The sequence below is a fragment of the Solanum verrucosum genome, unplaced genomic scaffold (assembly GCF_900185275.1).
Source record: "Solanum verrucosum unplaced genomic scaffold, falcon-dt-bn FXZP01000231.1, whole genome shotgun sequence".
Lineage (NCBI taxonomy): Eukaryota > Viridiplantae > Streptophyta > Magnoliopsida > Solanales > Solanaceae > Solanum > Solanum verrucosum.
This window is the reverse complement of record NW_026020176.1, coordinates 496,140-519,754: the sequence shown is the minus strand read 5'-3', so window position 1 is coordinate 519,754 and position 23,615 is coordinate 496,140. Positions and strand designations below refer to the sequence as shown.

At 49.5% G+C, this 23,615-nt stretch overlaps 1 protein-coding gene and 1 pseudogene across 1 annotated transcript; both read left to right on the top strand.

Moving 5' to 3' along the window:
• The first annotated feature begins 7,419 nt into the window (after window positions 1–7,419).
• LOC125828994 (uncharacterized) lies at window positions 7,420–15,018 on the top strand. The gene is given in 12 exon segments (XM_049508282.1): window positions 7,420–7,473; window positions 8,184–8,206; window positions 8,208–8,259; window positions 8,678–8,909; window positions 8,912–8,973; window positions 9,499–9,557; window positions 10,031–10,239; window positions 10,242–10,360; window positions 10,363–11,907; window positions 11,909–12,631; window positions 12,686–14,036; window positions 14,039–15,018. Coding segments are annotated over 12 exon segments (5,370 nt in total). The 3' UTR covers window positions 14,980–15,018.
• A 531-nt stretch (window positions 15,019–15,549) lies between these two features.
• On the top strand, window positions 15,550–23,022 carry LOC125828995 (uncharacterized; annotated as a pseudogene).
• The last annotated feature ends 593 nt before the right edge of the window (window positions 23,023–23,615 follow it).

Sequence of the window (23,615 nt, the reverse complement as noted above, 5' to 3'; positions counted from 1 at the left end):
CGTTGAGTCTGGAATATCAAATTTGGTATGGTTGCATATCTCGTTTGCGTGCACGGGGTTCTGAACGAGATCGGAGCACCCCATCGATTTTTTCAAGTTTTGGAAATGTTACAGATTTTCTACAATAAATTGCAGAAAATCAGCAACATTTCCCAAATTTCAAACCCTCATCTCTCTCTCATCTCCCAACCGATTTGGGTGATCCAAAAGGCAAAGTTGTGAGATTTTTCGACGGCAACGCGTTGGTTTTTTGAGACTTGTTTTTGGAAATTTTTGAGACTTGTTTTCTTAGCCATTTTAGATGCGATTTTGGTGATTTTTGAGGCTATTTTGAGTGGTTTTTCGAGGAGAACATTATGGTGTTGTTAGATTTCACTGTAGATCGCCCGTTTTTGGTAAATACACTGATTCAACTGCTGTCCCATTTCTAATTTTTGAGAAAATTTGGGTTTTAGTTGCATGTTGATATTGTGTTGTTCCCGAGCCCCGAATTGTGTCCCATTTTGGGACATGAGCTGGGGGAAACTGGTTAGGACCCACTTTTGGGGTTAATTTCAGAATTTCCTACGCGGGTCCCACGATTCCCGTTTTGACTCCAAAATTGACCCGTCTGCGTTTGTTGTGATTTTGGTGTCTAAACAACCGTATTAACGTTGTGACTCTATTTTTGATAGCGGGGCAGCGTTTCGAGGACGTTCGGAAAGGGAAAGCTCCGAAGGAGTGATTTTGGAGCGCGTGTGATCGGCCGACAGGTAGGCTACGGTTTCCCTCTCTTAGATTGAGCTCGAGAATGTGAATGCATGTTGATTAGTTGGGATTTGGGTTGCGTAGTTATTGAATCCTACATAAGCGTTAAGAAATCATGTTTTCGGCATATTTCGAGAATTATCGGGTAATTGTGAGCATGCTTTGTGTTATTAACGGACTTGAGTCTGATAGTTTGGGCCTTAGTTAAGCGATACTCTTTCTCCGGCTATAGTTATCCTTATTTTCCCCGATGTTACTGCTTCACGAGTTGCATCGGCGACACTAGTTCTACTTCGCGGTTTGAATTTGATTTTCGATTTGGTTCCAAGGACTTACATTGATTGGCTAAGTATGGACGACATTCCATGGACATTTATGAGTGTGGATCGATTAGGACTCTTTCAGCAGCTACATTGGCACTTTTATAGAGCATCCGGTTAGAGTTCCGGCCTCTATTGCCTAGATACTTATATAGAGCATCCGGTTTAAGGTCCGGCCTATATTTCCCAGATACGTATATAGAGCATCCGGTTAGAGTTCCGGCCTCATATACTTGATATTTGTGATTGGTTACTTGGTATTCTGGTGAGCATCCGGTTAGAGGTCCGACCTCCGTACTGTCAGATTTTACTAATTAGGGTTGAGGTTCTGATTCGTGTTCTTCGTTCTTGGGTTCTTTTATGCAATTCTCTTTTGTTTTAGTTATTCTGTGTACTCGTCGGGCTTATGGGGGTCCGTTCGGGTTTTTATTTAACTTGCGCACGAGTGTACCTTCTGGGCTTATGGGGGCCCAGTTAGGTGTAGCTAGCTTATAGATTACTTTACTTAGTTCTTTGTACACTCGTGTGCATTCCCTTGTTAGTTAGATTTTAGTTCTTGACTTCGGTTTGTGTTATTCCTTCTTTTCATATTGCCTTTTCAATTTAGTCGGCCTGTGATGCCTACTGGGTACCTGTTGTTTTGGTACTCATGCTACGCTCTGCATCTATTTCGTGATGCAGGTCCGGGCACTAGTAGCCAGCTCTGATACCAACTTGTCACGACGCGATTTCTCAAGTCATGATGGCACCTACTATAACCTACCAGCAGGTAAGCCAACCCGTTAACCCGGAACAACAAGTAATGGGTTGAGGGTAGAAACTAAACAAGAGTAGACAAATAACAATATAAATAGGCGGTAGCAAACCAAAAACATATATACAAATAAAGATCCCTCCCAGAACCTGGAAGTCACTAGTACAGAGCTACTAACAAAATGAGTACAAGTCCCAAAAGTAGACAACAGAGACTGGAATGTCTTGAAAGGTAAAGACAAGTCTATATATACAGATGGAGACTGAAATAGTACAAAACTTCGTGTACTCACTCCCGTCTCCGGATCAGTCTGCCCCCGGCCCCACCGGCTGCACCAGCTACAGCTGCAGCTCCTGATCTTCATGCTCTGCTGACTCAGATACTAGCAGCTATTGGGGAGATGCGACAGGCACCAGCACCCAGCCCAGCACCAGCACCAGCTCCAGCGCCGCAGGGTCAGCCTGCCGCAGCGGCACCAGAGGTTCAGCCGCCACCAGTTCATGTGACTGTCGTGTCAGACTTAAAGGACGGGGAGATGCCACTGCGCGAGCAGAAGATGCTCGGGGTATTCCAGAGGTTGGCACCGCCGATATTCTCAGGGGCGATGGGGGAGGATGCCTACGAGTTCCAGCTCACTTGTCAGGAGCAGCTACAGTCATTAGGCCTCTTGGAGTCGAGAGGAGCCGACTTCACTGCTCATCAGTTTCGTGGGCCAGCCAGGCAGTGGTGGCGCTCGTATCGAGAGTCCAGGCCAGTTGGATCGCCTCCTGTATCTTGGAGTGAGTTCTCAGAGGCTTTCTTAGCCCGGTTCATGCCACGGAGCGTCAGGGATAGGCTTCGTGATCAGTTCTCCAGATTGGAGCAGGGCCCTATGACCGTCTCAGAGTACGAGACGAGATTCCATGAGTTGTCTCGACATGCTACCATGATCCTACCCACGGAGGAGGAGAGAGTTCGTTGTTTTGTACGTGGGTTGCGGTACCGTCTGAGGGTCGACACAGAGCATTTAGTTTCTGCCGGCCGTTCATTTCTTGATGTAGTTGACCATGCCCGATCCATGGAGCATATTCATCGCGAGGCCCAAGGGGGCAGCGATAAGAGGGCACGCTACCAGGGCAGCTACAGCGGGTCCCAGACTAGAGGGAGAGACTCCTATGATAGGCCCCGCCAGAGGTTCCAGCAGGGTCAGTCCAGTCGTCCTGTTCAGGCGGCATTACCTGCTTCTGAGGGAGGCCAGTATCACCAGGGTGGTCCTAGTACGGGCCAGAGTTCGAGGGGATCAGATTCCCTCCCTTCCTACCGCAGTCGGGTTACTTCAGGGCGTTCAGCTTCGGGGTGTTTTGATTGCGGTGCTCCTGACCATTGGTCCAGAGAGTGCCCCCGGCGAGGGCGAGGAGCGATTGTACCAGCTCCCCTTGCACCTAGACCAGTTTCAGCAGTGCCCCCTCTAGCTAGAGGTGGTGGTCAGGACCAGGGTCGTCGGGACAGCCGACAGGGTACCAGAGGCGGAGCTCGAGGAGGCAGGCTAGGTGGTAGATCAGATGCATCGGGCAGAGGTGCTCAGGGCCATTTCTACGCAGCCCCGGCGAGGGCGACGGCTGAGGCATCTGACGATGTTATCACAGGTACGCTTTTATTATGCCATCAGCCTGCTACAGTATTATTTGATCCCGGGTCCACATTCTCGTATGTATCTGTTTATTTTGCTCCTCGATTGGGTATGAGGTCTGAGTCTTTGGCAGAGCCAGTTCATGTTTCGACCCCGGTGGGTGAGTCCTTAGTAGTGGATCAGATATTGCGATCTTGCTTAGTGACTATCCAGGGTTGTGATACTAGAGTTGATCTTATTCTGCTAGATATGGTTGATTTTGATGTGATTCTGGGCATGGACTGGTTATCCCCTTACCATGCGGTCTTGGATTGCTACGCCAAGACTGTTACCTTAGCGATGCCTGCATTCCCCAGTGTTGTGGCAGGGTGCTTATAGTCACACACCGACAGGGATCATCTCTTTTATGCGGGCTAGACGGTTGGTTGCTTCTGGGTGTTTAGCTTATTTGGCTTATGTGCGAGATGTGAGTAGGAGGGCTCTTCAGTTGACTCAGTTCCTGTGGTTAGAGAGTTTGCAGATGTGTTCCCTACAGACCTACCTGGCTTACCTCCAGATCGTGACATTGATTTTGCCATAGATTTGGAGCCCGACACCCGTCCTATTTCTATTCCGCCTTACCGGATGGCTCCTGCAGAGCTCAGGGAGCTCAGTGCTCAGTTAGAGGATCTCTTAGGTAAGGGGTTTATCCGTCCGAGTGTGTCGCCTTGGGGTGCTCCTGTTCTGTTTGTGAAGAAGAAGGACGGGACTATGAGGATGTGTATTGACTACAGGCAGCTGAACAAGGTGACGGTGAAGAACCGTTACCCCATGCCTCGTATTGATGATTTGTTTGATCAGCTTCAGGGTGCCGCCGTGTTTTCTAAGATTGATTTGAGGTCCGGGTACCATCAGCTGAGGATTAGGGCAGCAGACATCCCTAAGACTGCATTTAGGACCCGTTATGGCCACTATGAGTTCCTTGTGATGTCTTTTGGGTTGACTAATGCCCCTGCTGCCTTCATGGACTTGATGACACGTGTGTTCAGGCCATACCTTGATTTATTTGTCATCGTCTTCATTGATGACATACTGGTATACTCGCGGAGCCGGAGTGAGCATGAGCAGCATTTGAGGATAGTGCTCCAGACTTTGAGAGATCAGCGGCTTTATGCCAAGTTCTCAAAGTGCGAGTTTTGGCTTGAGTCTGTAGCCTTCTTGGGGCACGTGGTGTCCAAGGAGGGTATTAGGGTTGATCCGGCGAAGATTGAGGCTATTCGTGATTGGCACAGGCCCACCTCAGTTACTGAGATTCGGAGCTTCGTCGGACTAGCAGGCTATTACAGACGCTTTGTTGAGGGCTTTTCTACTATTGCAGCCCCGTTGACTCGATTGACTCGTGTTGATGTTCCCTTTGTTTGGTCAGAGGAGTGTGAGGCGAGCTTTTTGAGGCTCAAGGAGTTATTGACCACCGCTCCTATATTGACTCTTCCAGTTGAGGGTGAGGGCTTCACAGTTTATTGTGACGCATCCGGTGTTGGTTTGGGTTGTGTATTGATGCAGCAGGGCCGGGTTATTGCTTATGCATCGAGGCAGCTTAAGATCCATGAGCGCAACTACCCCACTCATGACTTGGAGTTGGCGGCGGTAGTTTTCGCGCTTAAGATTTGGAGGCACTACTTGTATGGAGTTCGATGTGAGATCTATACCGATCATAGGAGTCTTCAGTACATCATGAGCCAGAGGGACCTTAATTCGAGGCAGCGTCGTTGGATTGAGCTCCTGAAGGACTACGACCTCTCTATTCTCTATCATCCGGGCAAGGCGAATGTGGTAGCGGACGCCTTGAGCCGGAAGGCAGTGAGTATGGGTAGTCTAGCCTTCTTATCTGTTGAGGAGCGACCCTTAGCTTTGGACATTCAGTCCTTAGCTAATAGCATGGTTCGGTTGGATATCTCAGATTCTAGACGCGTCTTGGCCTTTATGGGAGTTCAGTCTTCTTTGCTTGATAGGATCCGTGGTTGCCAGTTTGAGGATGATACTTGGTGGCCCTTAGAGATCGAGTGTTAGCGGGTGATGGTGGTCAGGCTACCTTAGATCCTGATGGAGTGTTGAAATTTGCCGGCCGCATCTGTGTTCCGAGAGTTGGAGATTTGATACAGTTGATACTTTCTGAGGCCCATGAGTCTAGATACTCTATCCATCCGGGCACAGCGAAGATGTATCGTGATTTGAGGCAGCATTACTGGTGGAGTGGCATGAGGAGAGATATTGCTGACTTTGTTTCCCGTTGCTTGTGCTGCCAGCAGGTAAAGGCCGAGCATTTGAGGCCTGGTGGCGAGTTCCAGAGATTACCCATTCCAGAGTGGAAGTGGGAGCGTATCACTATGGATTTCGTTGTGGGGTTGCCTCGGACTTCTAGAGGTGTTGACAGCATTTGGGTCATCGTGGATCGATTGACCAAGTCAGCACACTTCCTTCCTGTTCATACTACTTCAGTGCGAGAGGTTGGCTCGTATCTACATTAGGGAGGTAGTCGTCTTCATGGCGTGCCTGTTTCTATCATTTCAGATCGGGGTTCACAGTTCACTTCCAGCTTTTGGAGGGCTTTTCAGGAGGAGTTGGGAACCCGTGTCCACCTTAGCACAGCATTTCACCCACAGACGGATGGTCAGTCAGAGCGTACTATTCAGGTCCTTGAGGATATGTTGCGGGCCTGTGTTATGGATTTTGGAGGTCAGTGGGACCAGTTCTTGCCTTTGGCGGAGTTTGCGTACAACAACAGCTACCACTCTAGTATTCAGATGGCCCCGTTTGAGGCCTTATATGGTAGGCGTTGTCGCTCTCCAGTTGGTTGGTTTGAGTCTACAGAGCCTAGGCCGCGTGGTACAGATTTGCTTCAGGAGGCCCTGGATCAGGTGAGGGTGATTCAGGATAGGCTCAGGACGGCTCAGAGTAGGCACCAGAGTTATGCGGATCAGAGGCGTCGACCTTTGAGATTCTCTGTTGGTGACGGGTATTCCTCCGTGTGTCGCCCATGAAGGGCGTGATGAGGTTTGGGAGGCGGGGCAAGCTTAGCCCCAGGTACATTGGGCCTTTTGAGATACTCCGGACAGTTGGGGAGGTTGCTTATGAGTTGGCCCTACCTCCAGTATTTTCAGCCATCCACCCAGTGTTTCATGTTTCGATGCTGCGGCGGTATGTTCCTGATGAGTCCCATGTGCTCCAGTATGATGCAGTCGAGTTGGATGATCGTTTGACATTCGTAGAGGAGCCAGTTGCCATTCTAGCCAGAGATGTGAGGAGATTGCGCTCGAGAGCCATTCCTGTTGTTAAGGTCCGTTGGAGGCATCGTCCAGTCGAGGAGGCTACCTGGGAGACCGAGCAGGAGATGCGAGAGCAGTTTCCCGGCTTGTTTGAGCCTTCAGGTACTTCTTGATCCTTTCTTTCGCGGACGAAAGTCCTTTTTAGTAGTGGATATTGTAATGACCCTCTTGGTCATTTCTGTGTCTTGCCTTCTGTGTGTCGTTTAGAGCGTTCCTATAGCGACCCCAAGTCATTTATGACTTGCTGGGACTGACAGTTCGGTCACCTGGTCGTTCGTTTGGTCTTGGTGCGAGTTTTTGTGTTTTGGAGCTTATGAACCTTGAACGATCATTTTCGATCAAAAGTTCAAGAAGATGACATCGGAATCCAATTCTGACGATTCCATCAGCTCCGGAAGGGTCATTTTAGGCTAGTAGCATGGTCGACATGACTCCCGAGGTTTTCAGTGTGAGTCGGTGCGATTAGGCGTTTTAACTTTAATTTAAGCCTAAGTTTGACTTTGGTCAACATTCTGAGTAAACGCGCTCGGATGAGAATTCCGTCAGCGTGGTTAGCTCCGGAATGTCGAGTTTGGTCTAGATTGACCCTTCTTTTGTGTCTGGAGGTTTTCGATATCTTTCCGAGCCCTTTTGTGGGTTTTGACTTAAAATGACTTTTGGAAGTGGGACCCACTTTTTATCGAAATGACCTCTGATGGAAATTTCGACTGCGCCGTTGAGTCTGGAATATCGAATTTGGTATGGTTGCATATCTCGTTTGCGTGCACGGGGTTCCGAACGAGATCGGAGCACCCCGTCGGATTTTAAGTTTTGGAAATTTGCAGATTTTCTGCAATAAATTGCAGAAAATCAGCAACATTTCCCAAACTTCAAACCCTCATCTCTCTCTCATCTCTCAACCGATTTGGGTGATCCAAAAGGCTAAGTTGTGAGATTTTTCGAGGCAACGTGTTGGTGAGCTCGGATAGTGATTTGGAGTCCCCGTTTGAGGTAATTTTCGAAAAATACCTGCTGCCAGACCCTTTTTGTGAGCTTGATTTTGGAAATTTTTGAGACTTGTTTTCTTAGCCATTTTAGATCCGATTTTGGTGATTTTTGAGGCTATCTTGAGTGGTTTTTCGAGGAGAACATTGTGGTGTTGTTAGATTTTACTGTAGATCGCCCGTTTTTGGTAAAAACGCTGAATTAGCTGCTGTCCCATTTCTATTTTTTGAGAAAAATTGGGTTTTAGTTGCTTGTTGATATTGTGTTGTTCCCGAGCCCCGAATTGTGTCCCATTTTGGGACATGAGCTGGGGGAACTGGTTAGGACCCACTTTTGGGGTTAATTTCGGAATTTCCTGCGCGGGTCCCACGATTCCCGTTTTGACTCCAAAATTGACCCGTCTCCGTTTGTTGTGATTTTGGTGTCTAAACGACCGTATTAACGTTGTGATCTATTTTTGATAGCGGGGCAGCGTTTCGAGGACGTTCGAAAGGGAAAGCTCCGAAGAGTGATTTTGGAGCGCGTGTGATCGGCCTACAGGTAGGCTACGGTTTTCCCTCTCTTAGATTGAGCTCGAGAATGTGAATGCATGTTGATTAGTTGGGATTTGGGTTGGGTAGTTATTGAATCTTGCATAGGTGTTAAGAAATCATGTTTTCGGCCTATTTCGGAATTATCGGGTAACTGTGAGCATGCTTTGTGTTTTAACGGACCTCCTCGCTATGTGGAGTGCTTGCATGCTTAATTATTGTTTATTTGAAGATGTTGGCTTAGTTTATCTAGGCCTTAGTTTTGCCCCGACGTCGCTCGGTCGCTATTATGTTTATTTGAAGATGGGCCTTAGTTTAGGTTTGACTAGGCTTGCCTTAGAAATACATTATTCGGATCCAATAGCCTTAGTTTTGCCCCGACGTCGCTCGGCGCTTAGATCCCTGTAGACTGGTGTAGCAGACTTGAGTCTGATAGTTGGGCCTTAGTTAGGCGATACCTTGCTCCGACTTTAGTTATCCTTATTTTCCCCGATGTTACGGCTTCACGAGTTACATCGGCGACACTAGTTCTACTTCGCGATTTGAATTTGATTTTCGATTTGGTTCCAAGGACTTACATTGATTGGCTAAGTATGGACGGCGTTCCATGGACATTTATGAGTGTGGATCGATTAGGACTCTTTCAGCAGCTACATTGGCACTTTATAGAGCATCCGGTTTAAGGTCCGGCCTCTATTGCCCAGATACTTATATAGAGCATCCGGTTTAAGGTCCGGCCTCTATTTCCCAGATACTTATATAGAGCATCCGGTTAGAGTTCCGGCCTCATATACTTGATATTTGTGATTGGTTACTTGGTATTTCTTGTGAGCATCCGGTTCGAGGTCCGGCCTCCGTACTGTCAGATTCTACTAATTAGGGTTGAGGTTCTGGTTTGATGTTCTTCGTTCTTGGGTTCTTTTATGCAATTCTCTTTAGTTTTAGTTATTCTGTGTACTCGTCGGGCTTATGGGGGTCCGTTCGGGTTTTTATTTAATTTGCGCACGAGTGTACCTTCTGGGCTTATGGGGGTCCAGTTAGGTGTAGTTAGCTTATAGATTACTTTAGTTAGTTCTTTATACACTCGTGTGCATTCCCTTGTTACTTAGATTTCGTTCTTGACTTCGGTTTGTGTTATTCCTTCTTTTCATATTGCCTTTACTTTTCAAGTTCAGTCGGCCTATGATGCCTACTGGGTACCTGTTGTTTTGGTACTCATGCTACGCTCTGCATCTATTTCGTGATGCAGGTCCGGGCACTAGTAGCCAGCGTTGATCGAGCTTGGAGCAGACTGATCCGGAGACGGGAGTGAGCACACGACGTTTTGTACTATTTCAGTCTCCATCTGTATATATAGACTTGTCTTTTACCTTTCGAGACAGTCCAGTCTCTGTTGTCCACTTTTGGGACTTGTACTCATTTTGTTAGTAGCTCTGTACTAGTGACTTCCAGGTTCTGGGAGGGATCTTTATTGTATATATGTTTTTGGTTTGCTTCCGCCTGTTTTATTGTTATTTGCTACTCTTGTTTAGTTTCTACCCTCAGACCCATTGTTCCGGGTTACGGTTGGCTTACCTACTGGTGGGTTATAGTAGGTGCCATCATGACTTGAGAAATCGGGTCGTGACAAGTTGGTATCAGAGCCCCAGGTTTATCGGTCTCACTTGTACAGAGCTAACGTCTAGTAGAGTCCTGCGGATCGGTGCGGAGACGTCCGTAACTTATCTTCGGAGGCTACAGGATGTCTTAGGAAAATTTCCTCTTTTGTTTCGCTTTCGTGCATCGTGTGTCTTATTGGTTCTGGAAATCTCATTGTTTCACTCTTTCGCAGGATGGCTCGCTCGCGAGGTGGCGCGGCCAGGGGTGGCGCCCCGGGTCTGCAGGCAGAGCCTCAGCTTGGGGTAGACGCCGACCCCGAGGTCGAGCAGGGCCGTAGCACCAGCCCGAGATAGGGAGGAGGAGCCTCAGGCAGCATATGTACCTCCACAGCCGGTGGGCCGGGGCCAGCCCAGCCACCACCTGCACCAGCTGCAGCTGCAGCTCCTGATCTTCATGCTCTGCTGACTCAGATACTAGCAGCTATTGGGGAGATGCGACAGGCACCAGCACCAGCCCAGCAGCACCAGCAGCACCAGCTCCAGCGCCGCAGGGTCAGCCTGCCGCAGCGGCACCAGAGGTTCAGCCGCCACCAGTTCATGTGACTGTCGTGTCAGACTTAAAGGACGGGGAGATGCCACTGCGCGAGCAGAAGATGCTCGGGGTATTCCAGAGGTTGGCACCGCCGATATTCTCAGGGGCGATGGGGGAGGATGCCTACGAGTTCCAGCTCACTTGTCAGGAGCAGCTACAGTCATTAGGCCTCTTGGAGTCGAGAGGAGCCGACTTCACTGCTCATCAGTTTCGTGGGCCAGCCAGGCAGTGGTGGCGCTCGTATCGAGAGTCCAGGCCAGTTGGATCGCCTCCTGTATCTTGGAGTGAGTTCTCAGAGGCTTTCTTAGCTCGGTTCATGCCACGGAGCGTCAGGGATAGGCTTCGTGATCAGTTCTCCAGATTGGAGCAGGGCCCTATGACCGTCTCAGAGTACGAGACGAGATTCCATGAGTTGTCTCGACATGCTACCATGATCCTACCCACGGAGGAGGAGAGAGTTCGTTGTTTTGTACGTGGGTTGCGGTACCGTCTGAGGGTCGACACAGAGCATTTAGTTTCTGCCGGCCGTTCATTTCTTGATGTAGTTGACCATGCCCGATCCATGGAGCATATTCATCGCGAGGCCCAAGGGGGCAGCGATAAGAGGGCACGCTACCAGGGCAGCTACAGCGGGTCCCAGACTAGAGGGAGAGACTCCTATGATAGGCCCCGCCAGAGGTTCCAGCAGGGTCAGTCCAGTCGTCCTGTTCAGGCGGCATTACCTGCTTCTGAGGGAGGCCAGTATCACCAGGGTGGTCCTAGTACGGGCCAGAGTTCGAGGGGATCAGATTCCCTCCCTTCCTACCGCAGTCGGGTTACTTCAGGGCGTTCAGCTTCGGGGTGTTTTGATTGCGGTGCTCCTGACCATTGGTCCAGAGAGTGCCCCCGGCGAGGGCGAGGAGCGATTGTACCAGCTCCCCTTGCACCTAGACCAGTTTCAGCAGTGCCCCCTCTAGCTAGAGGTGGTGGTCAGGACCAGGGTCGTCGGGACAGCCGACAGGGTACCAGAGGCGGAGCTCGAGGAGGCAGGCTAGGTGGTAGATCAGATGCATCGGGCAGAGGTGCTCAGGGCCATTTCTACGCAGCCCCGGCGAGGGCGACGGCTGAGGCATCTGACGATGTTATCACAGGTACGCTTTTATTATGCCATCAGCCTGCTACAGTATTATTTGATCCCGGGTCCACATTCTCGTATGTATCTGTTTATTTTGCTCCTCGATTGGGTATGAGGTCTGAGTCTTTGGCAGAGCCAGTTCATGTTTCGACCCCGGTGGGTGAGTCCTTAGTAGTGGATCAGATATTGCGATCTTGCTTAGTGACTATCCAGGGTTGTGATACTAGAGTTGATCTTATTCTGCTAGATATGGTTGATTTTGATGTGATTCTGGGCATGGACTGGTTATCCCCTTACCATGCGGTCTTGGATTGCTACGCCAAGACTGTTACCTTAGCGATGCCTGGCATTTCCCCCAGTGTTGTGGCAGGGTGCTTATAGTCACACACCGACAGGGATCATCTCTTTTATGCGGGCTAGACGGTTGGTTGCTTCTGGGTGTTTAGCTTATTTGGCTTATGTGCGAGATGTGAGTAGAGATGACTCTTCAGTTGACTCAGTTCCTGTGGTTAGAGAGTTTGCAGATGTGTTCCCTACAGACCTACCTGGCTTACCTCCAGATCGTGACATTGATTTTGCCATAGATTTGGAGCCCGACACCCGTCCTATTTCTATTCCGCCTTACCGGATGGCTCCTGCAGAGCTCAGGGAGCTCAGTGCTCAGTTAGAGGATCTCTTAGGTAAGGGGTTTATCCGTCCGAGTGTGTCGCCTTGGGGTGCTCCTGTTCTGTTTGTGAAGAAGAAGGACGGGACTATGAGGATGTGTATTGACTACAGGCAGCTGAACAAGGTGACGGTGAAGAACCGTTACCCCATGCCTCGTATTGATGATTTGTTTGATCAGCTTCAGGGTGCCGCCGTGTTTTCTAAGATTGATTTGAGGTCCGGGTACCATCAGCTGAGGATTAGGGCAGCAGACATCCCTAAGACTGCATTTAGGACCCGTTATGGCCACTATGAGTTCCTTGTGATGTCTTTTGGGTTGACTAATGCCCCTGCTGCCTTCATGGACTTGATGACACGTGTGTTCAGGCCATACCTTGATTTATTTGTCATCGTCTTCATTGATGACATACTGGTATACTCGCGGAGCCGGAGTGAGCATGAGCAGCATTTGAGGATAGTGCTCCAGACTTTGAGAGATCAGCGGCTTTATGCCAAGTTCTCAAAGTGCGAGTTTTGGCTTGAGTCTGTAGCCTTCTTGGGGCACGTGGTGTCCAAGGAGGGTATTAGGGTTGATCCGGCGAAGATTGAGGCTATTCGTGATTGGCACAGGCCCACCTCAGTTACTGAGATTCGGAGCTTCGTCGGACTAGCAGGCTACTACAGACGCTTTGTTGAGGGCTTTTCTACTATTGCAGCCCCGTTGACTCGATTGACTCGTGTTGATGTTCCCTTTGTTTGGTCAGAGGAGTGTGAGGCGAGCTTTTTGAGGCTCAAGGAGTTATTGACCACCGCTCCTATATTGACTCTTCCAGTTGAGGGTGAGGGCTTCACGGTTTATTGTGACGCATCCGGTGTTGGTTTGGGTTGTGTATTGATGCAGCAGGGCCGGGTTATTGCTTATGCATCGAGGCAGCTTAAGATCCATGAGCGCAACTACCCCACTCATGACTTGGAGTTGGCGGCGGTAGTTTTCGCGCTTAAGATTTGGAGGCACTACTTGTATGGAGTTCGATGTGAGATCTATACCGATCATAGGAGTCTTCAGTACATCATGAGCCAGAGGGACCTTAATTCGAGGCAGCGTCGTTGGATTGAGCTCCTGAAGGACTACGACCTCTCTATTCTCTATCATCCGGGCAAGGCGAATGTGGTAGCGGACGCCTTGAGCCGGAAGGCAGTGAGTATGGGTAGTCTAGCCTTCTTATCTGTTGAGGAGCGACCCTTAGCTTTGGACATTCAGTCCTTAGCTAATAGCATGGTTCGGTTGGATATCTCAGATTCTAGACGCGTCTTGGCCTTTATGGGAGTTCAGTCTTCTTTGCTTGATAGGATCCGTGGTTGCCAGTTTGAGGATGATACTTTGGTGGCCCTTAGAGATCGAGTGTTAGCGGGTGATGGTGGTCAGGCTACCTTAGATCCTGATGGAGTGTTGAAATTTGCCGGCCGCATCTGTGTTCCGAGAGTTGGAGATTTGATACAGTTGATACTTTCTGAGGCCCATGAGTCTAGATACTCTATCCATCCGGGCACAGCGAAGATGTATCGTGATTTGAGGCAGCATTACTGGTGGAGTGGCATGAGGAGAGATATTGCTGACTTTGTTTCCCGTTGCTTGTGCTGCCAGCAGGTAAAGGCCGAGCATTTGAGGCCTGGTGGCGAGTTCCAGAGATTACCCATTCCAGAGTGGAAGTGGGAGCGTATCACTATGGATTTCGTTGTGGGGTTGCCTCGGACTTCTAGAGGTGTTGACAGCATTTGGGTCATCGTGGATCGATTGACCAAGTCAGCACACTTCCTTCCTGTTCATACTACTTTCAGTGCGAGAGGTTGGCTCGTATCTACATTAGGGAGGTAGTCCGTCTTCATGGCGTGCCTGTTTCTATCATTTCAGATCGGGGTTCACAGTTCACTTCCAGCTTTTGGAGGGCTTTTCAGGAGGAGTTGGGAACCCGTGTCCACCTTAGCACAGCATTTCACCCACAGACGGATGGTCAGTCAGAGCGTACTATTCAGGTCCTTGAGGATATGTTGCGGGCCTGTGTTATGGATTTTGGAGGTCAGTGGGACCAGTTCTTGCCTTTGGCGGAGTTTGCGTACAACAACAGCTACCACTCTAGTATTCAGATGGCCCCGTTTGAGGCCTTATATGGTAGGCGTTGTCGCTCTCCAGTTGGTTGGTTTGAGTCTACAGAGCCTAGGCCGCGTGGTACAGATTTGCTTCAGGAGGCCCTGGATCAGGTGAGGGTGATTCAGGATAGGCTCAGGACGGCTCAGAGTAGGCACCAGAGTTATGCGGATCAGAGGCGTCGACCTTTGAGATTCTCTGTTGGTGACCGGGTATTCCTCCGTGTGTCGCCCATGAAGGGCGTGATGAGGTTTGGGAGGCGGGGCAAGCTTAGCCCCAGGTACATTGGGCCTTTTGAGATACTCCGGACAGTTGGGGAGGTTGCTTATGAGTTGGCCCTACCTCCAGTATTTTCAGCCATCCACCCAGTGTTTCATGTTTCGATGCTGCGGCGGTATGTTCCTGATGAGTCCCATGTGCTCCAGTATGATGCAGTCGAGTTGGATGATCGTTTGACATTCGTAGAGGAGCCAGTTGCCATTCTAGCCAGAGATGTGAGGAGATTGCGCTCGAGAGCCATTCCTGTTGTTAAGGTCCGTTGGAGGCATCGTCCAGTCGAGGAGGCTACCTGGGAGACCGAGCAGGAGATGCGAGAGCAGTTTCCCGGCTTGTTTGAGCCTTCAGGTACTTCTTGATCCTTTCTTTCGCGGACGAAAGTCCTTTTTAGTAGTGGATATTGTAATGACCCTCTTGGTCATTTCTGTGTCTTGCCTTCTGTGTGTCGTTTAGAGCGTTCCTATAGCGACCCCAAGTCATTTATGACTTGCTGGGACTGACAGTTCGGTCACCTGGTCGTTCGTTTGGTCTTGGTGCGAGTTTTTGTGTTTTGGAGCTTATGAACCTTGAACGATCATTTTCGATCAAAAGTTCAAGAAGATGACATCGGAATCCAATTCTGACGATTCATCAGCTCCGGAAGGGTCATTTTAGGCTAGTAGCATGGTCGACATGACTCCCGAGGTTTTCAGTGTGAGTCGGTGCGATTAGGCGTTTTAACTTTAATTTAAGCCTAAGTTTGACTTTGGTCAACATTCTGAGTAAACGCGCTCGGATGAGAATTCCGTCAGCGTGGTTAGCTCCGGAATGTCGAGTTTGGTCTAGATTGACCCTTCTTTTGTGTCTGGAGGTTTTCGATATCTTTCCGAGCCCTTTTGTGGGTTTTGACTTAAAATGACTTTTGGAAGTGGGACCCACTTTTTATCGAAATGACCTCTGATGGAAATTTCGACTGCGCCGTTGAGTCTGGAATATCGAATTTGGTATGGTTGCATATCTCGTTTGCGTGCACGGGGTTCCGAACGAGATCGGAGCACCCCGTCGGATTTTAAGTTTTGGAAATTGCAGATTTCTGCAATAAATTGCAGAAAATCAGCAACATTTCCCAAACTTCAAACCCTCATCTCTCTCTCATCTCTCAACCGATTTGGGTGATCCAAAAGGCTAAGTTGTGAGATTTTTCGAGGACAACGTGTTGGTGAGCTCGGATAGTGATTTGGAGTCCCCGTTTGAGGTAATTTTCGAAAAATACCTGCTGCCAGACCCTTTTTGTGAGCTTGATTTTGGAAATTTTTGAGACTTGTTTTCTTAGCCATTTTAGATCCGATTTTGGTGATTTTTGAGGCTATCTTGAGTGGTTTTTCGAGGAGAACATTGTGGTGTTGTTAGATTTTACTGTAGATCGCCCGTTTTTGGTAAAACGCTGAATTAGCTGCTGTCCCATTTCTATTTTTGAGAAAAATTGGGTTTTAGTTGCTTGTTGATATTGTGTTGTTCCCGAGCCCCGAATTGTGTCCCATTTTGGGACATGAGCTGGGGGAACTGGTTAGGACCCACTTTTGGGGTTAATTTCGGAATTTCCTGCGCGGGTCCCACGATTTCCGTTTTGACTCCAAAATTGACCCGTCTCCGTTTGTTGTGATTTTGGTGTCTAAACGACCGTATTAACGTTGTGATACTATTTTTGATAGCGGGGCAGCGTTTCGAGGACGTTCAGAAAGGGAAAGCTCCGAAGAGTGATTTTGGAGCGCGTGTGATCGGCCTACAGGTAGGCTACGGTTTTCCTCTCTTAGATTGAGCTCGAGAATGTGAATGCATGTTGATTAGTTGGGATTTGGGTTGGGTAGTTATTGAATCTTGCATAGGTGTTAAGAAATCATGTTTTCGGCCTATTTCGGGAATTATCGGGTAACTGTGAGCATGCTTTGTGTTATTAACGGACCCTCCTCGCTATGTGGAGTGCTTGCATGCTTAATTATTGTTTATTTGAAGCATGTTGGGCCTTAGTTTAGGTTTGACTAGGGCTTGCCTTAGAAATACATTATTCGGATCAATAGCTTAGTTTGCCCGACGTCGTCCGAGTCTGATGAGTCTGATAGTTGGGCCTTAGTTAGGCGATACGCTTGCTCCGACTTTAGTTATCCTTATTTTCCCCGATGTTACGGCTTCACGAGTTACATCGGCGACACTAGTTCTACTTCGCGATTTGAATTTGATTTTCGATTTGGTTCCAAGGACTTACATTGATTGGCTAAGTATGGACGGCGTTCCATGGACATTTATGAGTGTGGATCGATTAGGACTCTTTCAGCAGCTACATTGGCACTTTATAGAGCATCCGGTTTAAGGTCCGGCCTCTATTGCCCAGATACTTATATAGAGCATCCGGTTTAAGGTCCGGCCTCTATTTCCCAGATACTTATATAGAGCATCCGGTTAGAGTTCCGGCCTCATATACTTGATATTTGTGATTGATTACTTGGATATTTCTTGTGAGCATCCGGTTCGAGGTCCGGCCTCCGTACTGTCAGATTCTACTAATTAGGGTTGAGGTTCTGGTTTGATGTTCTTCGTTCTTGGGTTCTTTTATGCAATTCTCTTTAGTTATAGTTATTCTGTGTACTCGTCGGGCTTATGGGGGTCCGTTCGGGTTTTTATTTAATTTGCGCACGAGTGTACCTTCTGGGCTTATGGGGGTCCAGTTAGGTGTAGTTAGCTTATAGATTACTTTAGTTAGTTCTTTATACACTCGTGTGCATTCCATTGTTACTTAGATTTCGTTCTTGACTTCGGTTTGTGTTATTCCTTCTTTTCATATTGCCTTTACTTTTCAAGTTCAGTCGGCCTATGATGCCTACTGGGTACCTGTTGTTTTGGTACTCATGCTACGCTCTGCATCTATTTCGTGATGCAGGTCCGGGCACTAGTAGCCAGCGTTGATCGAGCTTGGAGCAGACTGATCCGGAGACGGGAGTGAGCACACGACGTTTTGTACTATTTCAGTCTCCATCTGTATATATAGACTTGTCTTTTACCTTTCGAGACAGTCCAGTCTCTGTTGTCCACTTTTGGGACTTGTACTCATTTTGTTAGTAGCTCTGTACTAGTGACTTCCAGGTTCTGGGAGGGATCTTTATTGTATATATGTTTTTGGTTTGCTTCCGCCTGTTTTATTGTTATTTGCTACTCTTGTTTAGTTTCTACCCTCAGACCCATTACTTGTTGTTCCGGGTTACGGGTTGGCTTACCTACTGGTGGGTTATAGTAGGTGCATCATGACTTGAGAAATCGGGTCGTGACAAGTTGGTATCAGAGCCCCAGGTTTATCGGTCTCACTTGTACAGAGCTAACGTCTAGTAGAGTCCTGCGGATCGGTGCGGAGACGTCCGTAACTTATCTTCGGGAGGCTACAGGATGTCCTTAGGAAAATTTCCTCTTTTGTTTCGCTTTCGTGCATCGTGTGTCTTATTGGTTTCTGGAAATCTCACTTGTTTCACTCTTTCGCAGGATGGCTCGCTCGCGAGGTGGCGCGGCCAGGGGTGGCGCACCCGGGTCTGCAGGCAGAGCCTCAGCTTGGGGTAGACGCCGACCCCGAGGTCGAGGCAGGGCCGTAGCACCAGCCCGAGATAGGGAGGAGGAGCCTCAGGCAGCATATGTACCTCCACAGCCGGTGGGGCCGGGGCCAGCCCAGCCACCACCTGCACCAGCTGCAGCTGCAGCTCCTGATCTTCATGCTCTGCTGACTCAGATACTAGCAGCTATTGGGGAGATGCGACAGGCACCAGCCCAGCACAGCCCAGCAGCACCAGCCAGCACCAGCTCCAGCGCCGCAGGGTCAGCCTGCCGCAGCGGCACCAGAGGTTCAGCCGCCACCAGTTCATGTGCGGTCGTGTCAGACTTAAAGGACGGGGAGATGCCACTGCGCGAGCAGAAGATGCTCGGGGTATTCCAGAGGTTGGCACCGCCGATATTCTCAGGGGCGATGGGGGAGGATGCCTACGAGTTCCAGCTCACTTGTCAGGAGCAGCTACAGTCATTAGGCCTCTTGGAGTCGAGAGGAGCCGACTTCACTGCTCATCAGTTTCGTGGGCCAGCCAGGCAGTGGTGGCGCTCGTATCGAGAGTCCAGGCCAGTTGGATCGCCTCCTGTATCTTGGAGTGAGTTCTCAGAGGCTTTCTTAGCTCGGTTCATGCCACGGAGCGTCAGGGATAGGCTTCGTGATCAGTTCTCCAGATTGGAGCAGGGCCCTATGACCGTCTCAGAGTACGAGACGAGATTCCATGAGTTGTCTCGACATGCTACCATGATCCTACCCACGGAGGAGGAGAGAGTTCGTTGTTTTGTACGTGGGTTGCGGTACCGTCTGAGGGTCGACACAGAGCATTTAGTTTCTGCCGGCCGTTCATTTCTTGATGTAGTTGACCATGCCCGATCCATGGAGCATATTCATCGCGAGGCCCAAGGGGGCAGCGATAAGAGGGCACGCTACCAGGGCAGCTACAGCGGGTCCCAGACTAGAGGGAGAGACTCCTATGATAGGCCCCGCCAGAGGTTCCAGCAGGGTCAGTCCAGTCGTCCTGTTCAGGCGGCATTACCTGCTTCTGAGGGAGGCCAGTATCACCAGGGTGGTCCTAGTACGGGCCAGAGTTCGAGGGGATCAGATTCCCTCCCTTCCTACCGCAGTCGGGTTACTTCAGGGCGTTCAGCTTCGGGTGTTTTGATTGCGGTGCTCCTGACCATTGGTCCAGAGAGTGCCCCCGGCGAGGGCGAGGAGCGATTGTACCAGCTCCCCTTGCACCTAGACCAGTTTCAGCAGTGCCCCCTCTAGCTAGAGGTGGTGGTCAGGACCAGGGTCGTCGGGACAGCCGACAGGGTACCAGAGGCGGAGCTCGAGGAGGCAGGCTAGGTGGTAGATCAGATGCATCGGGCAGAGGTGCTCAGGGCCATTTCTACGCAGCCCCGGCGAGGGCGACGGCTGAGGCATCTGACGATGTTATCACAGGTACGCTTTTATTATGCCATCAGCCTGCTACAGTATTATTTGATCCCGGGTCCACATTCTCGTATGTATCTGTTTATTTTGCTCCTCGATTGGGTATGAGGTCTGAGTCTTTGGCAGAGCCAGTTCATGTTTCGACCCCGGTGGGTGAGTCCTTAGTAGTGGATCAGATATTGCGTCTTGCTTAGTGACTATCCAGGGTTGTGATACTAGAGTTGATCTTATTCTGCTAGATATGGTTGATTTTGATGTGATTCTGGGCATGGACTGGTTATCCCCTTACCATGCGGTCTTGGATTGCTACGCCAAGACTGTTACCTTAGCGATGCCTGGCATTTCCCCAGTGTTGTGGCAGGGTGCTTATAGTCACACACCGACAGGGATCATCTCTTTTATGCGGGCTAGACGGTTGGTTGCTTCTGGGTGTTTAGCTTATTTGGCTTATGTGCGAGATGTGAGTAGAGATGACTCTTCAGTTGACTCAGTTCCTGTGGTTAGAGAGTTTGCAGATGTGTTCCCTACAGACCTACCTGGCTTACCTCCAGATCGTGACATTGATTTTGCCATAGATTTGGAGCCCGACACCCGTCCTATTTCTATTCCGCCTTACCGGATGGCTCCTGCAGAGCTCAGGGAGCTCAGTGCTCAGTTAGAGGATCTCTTAGGTAAGGGGTTTATCCGTCCGAGTGTGTCGCCTTGGGGTGCTCCTGTTCTGTTTGTGAAGAAGAAGGACGGGACTATGAGGATGTGTATTGACTACAGGCAGCTGAACAAGGTGACGGTGAAGAACCGTTACCCCATGCCTCGTATTGATGATTTGTTTGATCAGCTTCAGGGTGCGCCGTGTTTTCTAAGATTGATTTGAGGTCCGGGTACCATCAGCTGAGGATTAGGGCAGCAGACATCCCTAAGACTGCATTTAGGACCCGTTATGGCCATATGAGTTCTTGTGATGTCTTTTGGGTTGACTAATGCCCCTGCTGCCTTCATGGACTTGATGACACGTGTGTTCAGGCCATACCTTGATTTATTTGTCATCGTCTTCATTGATGACATACTGGTATACTCGCGGAGCCGGAGTGAGCATGAGCAGCATTTGAGGATAGTGCTCCAGACTTTGAGAGATCAGCGGCTTTATGCCAAGTTCTCAAAGTGCGAGTTTTGGCTTGAGTCTGTAGCCTTCTTGGGGCACGTGGTGTCCAAGGAGGGTATTAGGGTTGATCCGGCGAAGATTGAGGCTATTCGTGATTGGCACAGGCCCACCTCAGTTACTGAGATTCGGAGCTTCGTCGGACTAGCAGGCTATTACAGACGCTTTGTTGAGGGCTTTTCTACTATTGCAGCCCCGTTGACTCGATTGACTCGTGTTGATGTTCCCTTTGTTTGGTCAGAGGAGTGTGAGGCGAGCTTTTTGAGGCTCAAGGAGTTATTGACCACCGCTCCTATATTGACTCTTCCAGTTGAGGGTGAGGGCTTCACGGTTTATTGTGACGCATCCGGTGTTGGTTTGGGTTGTGTATTGATGCAGCAGGGCCGGGTTATTGCTTATGCATCGAGGCAGCTTAAGATCCATGAGCGCAACTACCCCACTCATGACTTGGAGTTGGCGGCGGTAGTTTTCGCGCTTAAGATTTGGAGGCACTACTTGTATGGAGTTCGATGTGAGATCTATACCGATCATAGGAGTCTTCAGTACATCATGAGCCAGAGGGACCTTAATTCGAGGCAGCGTCGTTGGATTGAGCTCCTGAAGGACTACGACCTCTCTATTCTCTATCATCCGGGCAAGGCGAATGTGGTAGCGGACGCCTTGAGCCGGAAGGCAGTGAGTATGGGTAGTCTAGCCTTCTTATCTGTTGAGGAGCGACCCTTAGCTTTGGACATTCAGTCCTTAGCTAATAGCATGGTTCGGTTGGATATCTCAGATTCTAGACGCGTCTTGGCCTTTATGGGAGTTCAGTCTTCTTTGCTTGATAGGATCCGTGGTTGCCAGTTTGAGGATGATACCTTGGTGGCCCTTAGAGATCGAGTGTTAGCGGGTGATGGTGGTCAGGCTACCTTAGATCCTGATGGAGTGTTGAAATTTGCCGGCCGCATCTGTGTTCGAGAGTTGGAGATTTGATACAGTTGATACTTTCTGAGGCCCATGAGTCTAGATACTCTATCCATCCGGGCACAGCGAAGATGTATCGTGATTTGAGGCAGCATTACTGGTGGAGTGGCATGAGGAGAGATATTGCTGACTTTGTTTCCCGTTGCTTGTGCTGCCAGCAGGTAAAGGCCGAGCATTTGAGGCCTGGTGGCGAGTTCCAGAGATTACCCATTCCAGAGTGGAAGTGGGAGCGTATCACTATGGATTCGTTGTGGGGTTGCCTCGGACTTCTAGAGGTGTTGACAGCATTTGGGTCATCGTGGATCGATTGACCAAGTCAGCACACTTCCTTCCTGTTCATACTACCTTCAGTGCTGAGAGGTTGGCTCGTATCTATATTAGGGAGGTAGTTCGTCTTCATGGTGTGCCTGTTTCTATCATTTCAGATCGGGGTTCACAGTTCACTTCCAGCTTTTGGAGGGCTTTTCAGGAGGAGTTGGGAACCGTGTCCACCTTAGCACACATTTCACCCACAGACGGATGGTCAGTCAGAGCGTACTATTCAGGTCCTTGAGGATATGTTGCGGGCCTGTGTTATGGATTTTGGAGGTCAGTGGGACCAGTTCTTGCCTTTGGCGGAGTTTGCGTACAACAACAGCTACCACTCTAGTATTCAGATGGCCCCGTTTGAGGCCTTATATGGTAGGCGTTGTCGCTCTCCAGTTGGTTGGTTTGAGTCTACAGAGCCTAGGCCGCGTGGTACAGATTTGCTTCAGGAGGCCCTGGATCAGGTGAGGGTGATTCAGGATAGGCTCAGGACGGCTCAGAGTAGGCACCAGAGTTATGCGGATCAGAGGCGTCGACCTTTGAGATTCTCTGTTGGTGATCGGGTATTCCTCCGTGTGTCGCCCATGAAGGGCGTGATGAGGTTTGGGAGGCGGGGCAAGCTTAGCCCCAGGTACATTGGGCCTTTTGAGATACTCCGGACAGTTGGGGAGGTTGCTTATGAGTTGGCCCTACCTCCAGTATTTTCAGCCATCCACCCAGTGTTTCATGTTTCGATGCTGCGGCGGTATGTTCCTGATGAGTCCATGTGCTCCAGTATGATGCAGTCGAGTTGGATGATCGTTTGACATTCGTAGAGGAGCCAGTTGCCATTCTAGCCAGAGATGTGAGGAGATTGCGCTCGAGAGCCATTCCTGTTGTTAAGGTCCGTTGGAGGCATCGTCCAGTCGAGGAGGCTACCTGGGAGACCGAGCAGGAGATGCGAGAGCAGTTTCCCGCTTGTTTGAGCCTTCAGGTACTTCTTGATCCTTTCTTTCGCGGACGAAAGTCCTTTTTAGTAGTGGATATTGTAATGACCCTCTTGGTCATTTCTGTGTCTTGCCTTCTGTGTGTCGTTTAGAGCGTTCCTATAGCGACCCCAAGTCATTTATGACTTGCTGGGACTGACAGTTCGGTCACCTGGTCGTTCGTTTGGTCTTGGTGCGAGTTTTTGTGTTTTGGAGCTTATGAACCTTGAACGATCATTTTCGATCAAAAGTTCAAGAAGATGACATCGGAATCCAATTCTGACGATTCCATCAGCTCCGGAAGGGTCATTTTAGGCTAGTAGCATGGTCGACATGACTCCCGAGGTTTTCAGTGTGAGTCGGTGCGATTAGGCGTTTTAACTTTAAGTTTAAGCCTAAGTTTGACTTTGGTCAACATTCTGAGTAAACGCGCTCGGATGAGAATTCGTCAGCGTGGTTAGCTCCGGAATGTCGAGTTTGGTCTAGATTGACCCTTCTTTTGTGTCTGGAGGTTTTCGATATCTTTCCGAGCCCTTTTGTGGGTTTTGACTTAAAATGACTTTTGGAAGTGGGACCCACTTTTTATCGAAATGACCTCTGATGGAAATTTCG